Source organism: Carassius gibelio, chromosome B14 (genome assembly GCF_023724105.1).
Source record: "Carassius gibelio isolate Cgi1373 ecotype wild population from Czech Republic chromosome B14, carGib1.2-hapl.c, whole genome shotgun sequence".
NCBI classification, from domain to species: domain Eukaryota; kingdom Metazoa; phylum Chordata; class Actinopteri; order Cypriniformes; family Cyprinidae; genus Carassius; species Carassius gibelio.
Genome location: NC_068409.1, coordinates 26,685,187 through 26,695,503, shown reverse-complemented (window position 1 = coordinate 26,695,503; position 10,317 = coordinate 26,685,187). Strand labels below are relative to the sequence as shown.

The 10,317-nt window shown below is 36.6% G+C and overlaps 2 protein-coding genes across 2 annotated transcripts; both read left to right on the top strand.

The window, feature by feature from the left end:
- The first annotated feature begins 2,583 nt into the window (after positions 1 to 2,583).
- LOC127971641 (tetraspanin-7) lies at positions 2,584 to 6,494 on the top strand. The gene is made up of 8 exons (XM_052574811.1): positions 2,584 to 2,815; positions 3,830 to 4,018; positions 4,462 to 4,536; positions 4,633 to 4,722; positions 4,827 to 4,988; positions 5,075 to 5,158; positions 5,270 to 5,348; positions 5,495 to 6,494. The coding sequence occupies exons 1-7, from the start codon at positions 2,729 to 2,731 to the stop codon at positions 5,336 to 5,338; spliced, it is 756 nt and encodes a 251-aa protein (XP_052430771.1). The 5' UTR covers positions 2,584 to 2,728; the 3' UTR covers positions 5,339 to 5,348; positions 5,495 to 6,494.
- Positions 6,495 to 7,016: 522 nt separating this feature from the next.
- On the top strand, positions 7,017 to 9,046 carry LOC127971642 (mid1-interacting protein 1-like). Its single transcript, XM_052574812.1, has 2 exons — positions 7,017 to 7,178; positions 7,925 to 9,046. Exon 2 carries the CDS (start codon positions 7,932 to 7,934, stop codon positions 8,409 to 8,411), a length of 480 nt encoding a protein of 159 aa, XP_052430772.1. The 5' UTR covers positions 7,017 to 7,178; positions 7,925 to 7,931; the 3' UTR covers positions 8,412 to 9,046.
- The last annotated feature ends 1,271 nt before the right edge of the window (positions 9,047 to 10,317 follow it).

The window sequence follows — 10,317 nt, the reverse complement described above, 5'->3', positions numbered from 1 at the left end:
TTTTTTGTAACCAATGATGGTGCAAATATTCCAAAAAATTGAAGCCAAGACGTTAAGACTTCATCCATAGATGAGTATCAAGTTCAGAATGAGGAGAGCTCGTTGAAGTTTACTGCAGTTTCTCAGCTGCTCACTTCAAAGGATAAATATATTGCTAGAAAAGCATTGTTTCTTAATTAACTTCCAATGAACTTAATTAACCATGAAAACCCCAATCATGGACGCAAATTAATCTCTAACAACCTGTCACACATAAAATCTCATGAGAAAAGACATCACAGAAAGCGTCGCAAAGCAGAGGACCCATGAGGGGAGGTACAAAACAGAGGCCTGACGTTATGTTAACAGGACAAAACAGGACTCTCGTCTTTCCACAAACCCTGTGGACTGAATGCATGCCTGAGTGCGAGAAATCAAGAAAGCACGAGAGCAAGAAACAGAGAAAAGGCAACAGTATGCAGTCAAAGGAGGCATTATGGTCAGTGATTCTACAAAGTGGTTATGGATCTTTAAACTTCTTAAGCCATTCATGCATACAAAAACATTTTTATACACAAGCATGCACATACGCGAGGCTCTCTCACTCAGCCATACCCACATTTTACAGCCATTAGTGTTGGGTAAATGGCTGTTAATTTAATTTAGTCTGAGTGAAAGAGGACCTCACTTAATGTTACCTGATACAAACAAAAATAATGAAATACACAAACAATTCACTATCGATTTCTGCACAAGCACAGTTACATGTTTTTTTCTAATATGCAGCCTTTTGAGGACACATCTGAAATCTCTTTTATGAGCCTGACAGTAGCATGTAGTATGTTAACAAACTGCAGTAACATTTTGATCAAATAATCTAATCAGAAAACCTCACCTTCCCAAAGATGATGAATTGTTTTGCTTTATTCTGAGCACAACAAAGCATGTGTGGAGCAAATCTATACATGAAGAACATATGAACATACCTACATTCACTGCCATTTACGTATTGCCATTTTCTGACTGTCTGCAGCATGAAGTCTGGTTCGCCATCCCTCTCATGCTCCAATTCCCCCAATAGGAGGTGTTTGGGGACAGAAGCAGACTGCAGTATAAAGATTTAAACGCTAACAGACATTAGATCACCTTTCTGATGCCTTATGTTTACACATCACAAGCACTCATCCATGGACTTTCAACATGTTCTCACACAGAACATGTCAGTTTACCTAACTCACATCCAAGATAAACCACTTTAATCTTCAGCATCTGGTCACTTCAGTCATCTGATCTCCAGAAGGTGAAAATTGCTTCATTCAATCTTTTCTTGGGCTGAACACACAAGCCAAATGCCGCTGGCTGAGACAAATTAAATAAAACAACTGACTGTTTTAAAAATGTCTTCACAAAAAAAAACATTCATAATAGTGCACAAACCTTTCAAACCATGTATGAACATATGTAAAAAAAAAAAATAATAAAAAAAAAAAAAAATAATAATAATAACTGGCTTTAAAAACTGTTTTAACTGAACAGTTTACATATTAGTTGCAACGTACAAATCCTTGCCAGTATAATTTAGGTCGACCACAATTTCATCACTATTATCATAGTAAATATTCCCACTCTAGTCTTTATCTTTCTGTGTAACATAATCTAATATAAGAGCTTAAAATAAACCACGTGTAAGATCTGCTTATAACCATGTCACACTGTGTGAAAAAAAAAAAGTGCTTAATTGGGAAGACTGCTACAGGGAATGAAAAACACAGGGGAAAGCTAAATCTAACGGTTAGCGGTAAATTTGGTGGTTGCGACTGTATTAATAACATAATGTTGTTTCAACAAAGAAGTCGAATTTATTAACAATTCATTGAAAAAAATATGTATATTCACACTTAAGGTTTATTTACTTGCGCATGGCATGGAACATTTACGTCTTTTCTTATGGCGCCATCTTGTGGTGAACTAGATACAGAACCTGTCCCTGACAGCGAAGATGATGAAGTTCTTCAAAAACAAGGATTCAGATTTCGGTCTTAACATCTTACTGTCACTTTTCCGGATTTTATTATATGTGATTTTTGAAGCATATTAGTCTAGATGTTTTAACTATAAGCCTAACATTAGCCAGTATGAAAAATTTTAAACTCTACAAGCCTTGATGATTTGATTGATTGATGTCCCTTTTAAATAATTTTTTTTTTTAAAAGTCTCACTTTTATTTAATAAATTAAATGTATGTTTGTTTGTAAAAAAAAAAAAATAAACAATAATAATAATTTTAAAAAAAATTCCCTGTGAAAACTACGCGTTTTAGATTATTAATAGCAGTCCACACACACACACACACAAAAAAAAATCTGTAACGTATATTTTATGAAATGTTATAGAAATTTCCATATATATATATATATATATATATATATATATATATATATATATATATGTATGTATGTATGTATGTATGTATGTATGTATATATATATATATATATATATATATATATATTTTTTTTTTTTTTTTTTTTTATGTCCATTTTAATGTTATATTTCTAGGTTTCACAGATAAGCTCCCCAGTCCTTTATCTCGGTATGATGACTTCCTGTCGGGAAAGACTCCACAGCCCCATCATCACCGTTCAGTTCCCAAACAAACTTTACCAACTCACACACACACACTCCAATCTGAAACTTTTCCTCCAGCACCCTCCATCGAAAAGTCGCGTCGCCAGCCAGAAAAGGCAGAAATGTCCCCTCCATCCGCACGGCTTCAAACCAAGCCCGTGATAACGTGTCTGAAGACGTTTCTGATCTCGTACAGTCTGATTTTCTGGGTGAGTTAGTGTTTTCATCAGATTTACCGTTAGCTTGAGGCGGCTATCAGCGCAGCTAACTCACTCTGAACAATGGGATCAGTCAACAAACGGTTCTAACTCGTAGTGTAGTCTTAGTTCAGATTTGTAAGATTTCTTTATGAAAAATAAGATGCATTTCTAAACATTATTTATATGTTTATTTATCTTCTGATTAGCAAAAAAAAAAAAAACTTACAAAAAGATTTAGCGTCACACAGATGCTCTCGATTAACTTTTATTGTTACCGGCTTGCCTAAGGATGCGTCGAATAATTGTAGATTATTCTAGCATTTTAAATTGATATATCAAAAGATGAAATTAAACTTTAATTTTGGGATGTAGATTAAATCTATTACAGGCGAGGAAATACAAAATTTCGCATCCTTGTGTAACGTTACCTTGCAAAGAATAGTGACAGCTGTTTTGATCGCGGTTCAAATATATTGATCTACAAAGAGATTCTAATGAAACCGATACGAACAGTTCATTGCTATTTATTTATTGCTTTTCGCTGGGATTTTATAGCTGGCAGGGGACAGATGGTCATGTTTATAAAGTAAAGTCTCAAGACTCAGACCCAATCAGTTGCTCATGATCGAAATTATTACTTCCCCTTGGCAGTAATACACATCACCAAATGATAATAATAATAAAAAAACGTATATGTTTCAAAGTCATTAATATCACAGCCGAACATAAATTAATAACTCCAGTCTACAAATACTATAAAATATCCATCTTTATCCAAATACATACAGTTTCTATGTAGGTCAAGGTATGTATTTGCTCACAACAGTTGTCTGGAAACTCCCAGATTTCCTGTTTTCATTTAATGCTCTAAACTGTCCCAAGTTTTAAAGCTGAAGTGTAATTACAAGGTTTGCAGTGGTAGTATTAAGAATGGGGATGGGCAAGACACAGTGCCCATAATCCCTCAGGCAAATCCATAAACACTTATCGAATATGTCGGAGAGTATTTAACTTTTCTTGTAGTTCACAGGAGTGATCTTGTTGGCTGTTGGAGTATGGGGAAAGGTTAATTTGGAGTTTGACCTCCTCCTGACTGCAGACAAGGGCACCAATGCACCATATGTGCTCATTGGGACCGGAGCCATCATCATCATCTTCGGGTTGTTCGGTTGCTTTGCTACCTGTCGTGGAAGTCCATGGATGCTGAAGCTGGTCAGTTCTAGAGATTTCACAAGACTTCAAAACTGAGAGTGATAAAATTCATAAATGTGGGAGTAGTTACAGCACATTCTACGTATACGTTACACTTAGAATACATATGTCCTTTTCTTGTAAAAATGAAAGTAAGGAAAAAAACTGATCTTATATGACATCAAGAAAAATTCCCCCCATAAAACACTTTCTCAGTGGATCTGAGCAAATCTCAAGGGGGACCTATTTTGATCTCAAAAAAGTGATGTATGATATGAAAGCTTAATTTCTACAGCCCAACATTTGGAGTCTTATTGCTGCATAACTGCTTAATTTAATAGTTTTGTGTACACTGTATATTTTAATTTGTATAGATTTGTCTGTTGTAAATTTTCTGATCTCATTTAGTAAAATTTTTCTAGAAATTTCATTGTTTTGAATATTTTTTTTTCCCTCCCTTGTAGTATGCTATGTTCCTGATCCTTGTGTTCTTAGCTGAACTAGTGGCAGGTATATCCGGCTTTATTTTCAGACATGAGGTAATTCTTCTTCTTTTTTTTCCTTTTTTTTTTATACATTTAGTATTTCAACAACTATTCACTTTTTAAATTCACCCTTTTTTTTTTTTTTTTTAGATAAAAGCAGTGCTCCAAGGTGTCTATAATAACGCTGAATCAGTCTACAGTGGTAAGGGAAACGAAGATCTGGACAGAATCCAGAGAACAGTAAGCATGTATTTGTTTTATTGAGAGCAGTACAAAACATAGGGATCACATCAAACTACACTAATAATAGTTAAATGCAATATAATTTATTTTGTAATTTGTAGCTGCAGTGCTGTGGAGAGAAGAACTACACCAGCTGGTCAAACACAGATTACTTCAAAAAAGAGGGCATTCCCAAAAGCTGCTGCAACATGACTGCTGGTGGAAACTGCACTTCTGCAGAACTTAAAGATCTTAACACTGCTGCATCAGTGGTATATCAACGGGTAAGAGCTCTGCTGTTTCTGAACACTCCTAAATCAAATCAGAGTTATTCTTAATTCTGGGGGAAAAAAACACCCTTCTCTTGTAGGGCTGTTTCTCCCTGATTTCTACAACATTGGAGGCCAATCTTGGAATAATTGCTGGAATTTCTTTTGGAATTGCGTTCTTCCAGGTATTCATTGTGTCCAGTTATTATATGTATAAATATATGTGTGTGTGTGTGTGTGTGTGTGTGTGTTTGTCTAATGCATCTAATAATGTTTTCAATTCCTCACCTCATCAGCTCATTGGGATATTCCTGGCATGTTGTCTGTCTCGCTATATCACTAACAACCAATATGAGATGGTGTAGTGATCCACAGGTATATTTTCTTACTCTTCCCGTTAGGCTCTTCTCTTTAAAACGGCACAGTTTTGTGTTGTTCTATTACATGTCCTTTAATGAGTATTTTGATAATGACTGGGTTCTCATTTAAGGGCTCTTACTGTCGCTTCTGTCTGATTACAGGGTATCAACTGGAGATCACAGAGAAATGAAGCTGACAAAAAGGGAAACCATTTAGTTTCAGTGTTTTGTATGTGCCTTAGCTAAACCTTTAATTTTAGAGAATTTCTGACTGCTTTTTAAAGAATATTTCTTGTTCGTAAGTACATTGAAGGGAAGGAACCGATTTGCATTTGTTTAGCCAGAGTTTAAATATAACAGCGATTAGATATACAGAAGTTAGAAAGTACGTTTCAGTCGGTGTTAAACTAAGCAGTTATTCAGTACATAGTTTACTGCACACCTTTACGTTTGTTTCATTGGAATTAACACATGCTAAAACATTGCATCTAGTAAAAAAAAAAAAAAATGTACCATTTCTTGCATGCAATTTAAGTTCAACATTTGCCCAAAATGATATTTTTGAGTTTTGTTTATGTCACCAGCCGTTCATTTTCAATAACTGGTTTTAATACATGTATGTTCATTGCAATTTGGATTGCTTCTGTGAAAATGATGTGGTTATTTGCCATTTCTCGACAGTCTTTATTGATGTAGCAGCTATAGTGTTAATTGTAAGGTTATTGAATGTCGTGGTGGTGGGTTTGCTGAAGAGAAAGGTTGTAGTGTCTCCTTAACTGTGTCTTCAAAATGTGAAATCTTTTGGCACCCAGGTTGAGCAGGTAACAATATTTAACATGTACATACAAAGCTACAAATGTCCCCATTACACAGGGGTTGAGCTGTATTTAAAGACATATTTGCATTTGTGAGGCAAATAAGGTGATGTATAATCCAGATTACTTTTTAAACTATAATTATTTTCTCTCGTCACTCCTTCATAATCATACCGATTAGTTTTTGTCATAAGATAAACCACTCTCTACGTTTTGTCAGCATATGGGTTTACTTTTGGGGCATGTACACGTTGCATCTTTACAGCCGGTTCTTTTTTTTTGTGCAAATTGTAAAATGCATAGGAACAATAAACTGTTTTATATGAGCATAGGCTTCATATGTAGAACCACCAGAGGGCGCTCTCTATTTATTTATACGACTGTTTCTTGCAATCTGGGTTAAGAACCTTTGAAGAGTGTGGCTCGGAAGCAGGTCCATAAGGTCGAACTGGGCAATTTATTTTACTGTCTATGGCAATTTGGGACAGGCATATAATATATAGAATAATATAATCTAATATTACTACCTATGATAATTAAAAATCGCAATTGCGGTCCTAAAATGCTTTAAATCGAACGGCATACACATGCATTAAAAAGATACCCATTGCGTTATTGATACTGAAAGACCATTTAGAGAAAATATTAGTTCGTAGGTTAAATCGCTATTTCTTTAATCACCACGAGCAAGAGCTCATAATTAAGCGCTGAAATCGATCACTGCGTTAAGAGTAAAGAAAAACATTTACACATCCTCATTTGAAGAAATTCTTATATGCTGCAAAAGATAACGACAGACGTCTATGAAGATGAAATGCTGAAGAACGATTGGTCCGATGGCCTGTCAATCATTTTCAGCTCTGCACATCATTGGACATGACGGTTCCCAGCTTGACGTCAACAGTATAAAGTTTGTCGGTCCTCGTCAGCGCTAACAGAAGAAGAGAGCTTTCTTCTCAATATTGACTGCTTCGTCAATCCTTTATAGTTTATCTTTGGGTAATTCCAGTCAAGGAAACGGTTTCATCCAGGTTAGTCATCTGCATCTAAATCTGTTTGAGATTTATTGCGTTGTCATTGCAAGGTCAGGTGAAGTGACACTGGTCTCGTATGTTGACGTGCAATGAAAGGTTCTTTAGTGTTTCGTTCTTCGTGCTCGTTAATGCACCATCACTAAGACTTGGGCTTTGGATAGGATGTTTCTCTCAAACCTCGTTTAATATCGTTTGGTTGTTGATGTTTTAAATAGACGATGCTGTACATCGATCTATATTAGCCGCGCGAGAAACTAAAACGTTCTCCTCTTTATCTGTAGTAATGATGCGTGGAAGTCTCTTTAGTTTATTCTTCACAATGAATCAGTGGAACTGCTTGCGGCACTGAATCGAGAGCTTCTAGGTTGAACTCATTGAACCGAGAAATCGGAGTTGGCGTTCTTTCCAACTACAATTTAGTTTAAAAGAAACTTAAGTTAAACTTAACCTAGGTGAATTAGGACCCGTGAAACTGTAACAAAGATTTTAAATGTACCAACAAAAGGCTCCATTCGAAGGTGTGTGTGGGTGTGTTTTTTTTTTTTTTTTTTTTTTTTTTTTTTTTTTTTTAAGCGTAATGTGCGATGTCCGGATAGACTTTGATGCATCTAACACCGACTTCCTATGAACTACAAAATAAAAATGCTCAGTCGGCTTGTCACCATTTAAAATGGTTGCTCTTCTTGCAAGAGATTTCAGTTTTTTTGCATTACTTTGTCATTGATTGTACCCTTTCTTTTCAGCTTTACCATGATGCAGCTCAGCAGCGACACGCAATGCAACAAGCACTCGTTGCTCAACGTTATGAACCGGTTCATCGCCGCTGCCAACAACATGGACGAGACTATCATGGTGCCAAGCTTCCTGCGGGACGTGCCTCTGGAGGACCAGGATGGCCAAGCCTCTGTTAGTCCCAATAACAACGAGCCTTCTTTCCCCAGCAAACAGAGGGACATGTATGAGCACTATCTGCTGCTGAAGTCAATTAAGAATGACATGGAGTGGGGCCTGCTGAAGAGAGAGATGGGTGGCAGCTTTCTAGAGATGACCGTGAAGCATGAAGAACCGCAGGTGAACGGAGGAGCTGCAGAGGAAGGTTCTGACCTGGAGGGCCAGTTCCACTACCACCTTCACGGACTGTTTGCTGTTCTATCCAAGCTCACGGTCCAGGCTGACCACCTCACAAATCGTTACAAGAGAGAAATCGGTGGAGGAAGCCTGTTGCGATAGGATTGATTGGTTTAGAACTAAAACCAACTATTCTTGAACCATTTGACTGGGAAGTGACTGGATGGCAGTGGACCTAAAGTGCTTCGGAGTCCCCTCTGCCATCAAAAAAGGGGTTTCTTGCCCAAGTTGGTTGTCCTATGGCCTGTATTGGCTGTATCTGGTGCTTTTCAGGAGTTTTCCTCTAGACACTAAAGGGCTATGAGAGTAATTGGTTTTTACACTGACCGTTTCAGCAGCATACATCTATTCCAATTAGACTTTAGTCTTGGCTTTTGTTTTAACCTCTGTATGCCAGGTCAGAAAGCCCTTGAATCAATTAAAGTTGTAGAAGAATGTGGATGCTGGTAATTCAATTCTTCTATTAGCCAGCCAATGCCTTTTTAAATGAGGGGATTTTATGTATTAATGCTGCTCTTGTGCACTTGTCCATGTAAAATGGCGTGCCTTGTTTTCACTTCCCAATTGTGCTGTTCTATGTGTGTGTGTGTGTCATGCACTGTATCAGTTTGAGCAGGGCCCATTGGAGTTTGTATGCCACTTGTCTTTAGTTTTCCTGGCTTGTCCTAAAAGATCTCAAGTTTTATATCATGCTGTAATATAGTGACTTATTAAATAAAGCATTAACTTAAACTGTATCTTCCTGAGTGTTCCCTTGAACTTCCTCAAGTGCAATAAGATGCCAACATTTACCGGAAGGCTGGGTCAAATATCTAGTCCTAAATGGAGCTAGTGAGTACCTACTAATCTAGTTTGTAAGGGCTGGGTCTCTTGCATTGTGCGTTAGCAGGTTTTTTTTTTTTTTTTGCAAAGGCAGGTTTGAGCTTGTCTCTTTAGTGTTCTCATGTATGTAATGACTTAAAGGGACAGTTCACTTTAAAATTAAACTTGTCATTGCAAATCTGTAGGACAAATCTGTAGTCTAAAGACATTTTAAAGCATGCTGCAAAGCAGAAATTTGTGACTTTTACTGTGTGAATGATGAAATGACTTTGAGCTCTTTATCTTGCTCTCCATTCCCATCAGTGTTTTAAGGAAAGCCAAGCCTGTCTGAAACTGAACCCCATACAGGTTTGGAATGACATGAGGGCAGAGCTTTCAAAGACCTTTTTCAGAGCATACTTTGAAGAATGCTGGTAACCAAACATTGTATATTCCCATTGACCTGCATTAATTAGATAAAATGTGTAACAAAAGTAAAACGTGTCTGCCAGCATTATTTACAATATATTTCCATGTTCTGTGGAATCAAAATCAGGTTGAGTAAATTAACTTTTGGATGTAATATCTGTGGAATAGAACTTCTTTGAACCTTATAAGCACGGAATGAAATTGGTGTTTTAAATTCTAATGCAGGCAGTTTCATAAAACATGACGTCATTCTTCTCAAATCTAGCGGTTCAAAGTGTATTACACTCATAAAAATTGTCTGGTTAAGATGATCAGTTTATGACTTTTTGATCTAATTAGAAAAGTATATCTAATCCTTTTAAGACACCGAGTATTAATGCTCAATTGTCAAGCATTGTGAGTGTTTGAAACCTCAATCTATCCTGAATTTATTCAGCCTCAAAAGACAAAGTGTTTAGAGCAAATTAATTTTGTTTTATTTTTGCATTTCCCCAATCTTTATTCTGTGTGATGCATATGGATACTTCTTGAAAATGGAAACCCTTTTACATTTCCTAACCAAAGTGTTTTTCATCTTCCTCATGGTTCACTGAATCATGAACAATACAACTCTGTAACCGTTCTAAACGCAATTGTGGTAACACCCAGCCTTTGAAGTAATGTAGGTGGGTGGACACAAAGAATTGGCGAAAGCAAACGTGAGAATCACAGTAATACCAATCAAAATGTCTTCTTTGGCTACAGATGGGCATTATGGTATATCAGACCAAATGCAGTC

Coding starts and splice junctions, on each gene's coding strand:
- LOC127971642 (XM_052574812.1), top strand. CDS start 7,932: ATGATGCAGCTCAGCAGCGACACGCAATGCAACAAGCACTCGTTGCTC.
- LOC127971641 (XM_052574811.1), top strand. CDS start 2,729: ATGTCCCCTCCATCCGCACGGCTTCAAACCAAGCCCGTGATAACGTGT. Junction 2,816..3,829: donor CGTACAGTCTGATTTTCTGG/GTGAGTTAGTGT, acceptor CTTTTCTTGTAG/TTCACAGGAGTGATCTTGTT. Junction 4,537..4,632: donor GCTTTATTTTCAGACATGAG/GTAATTCTTCTT, acceptor TTTTTTTTTTAG/ATAAAAGCAGTGCTCCAAGG.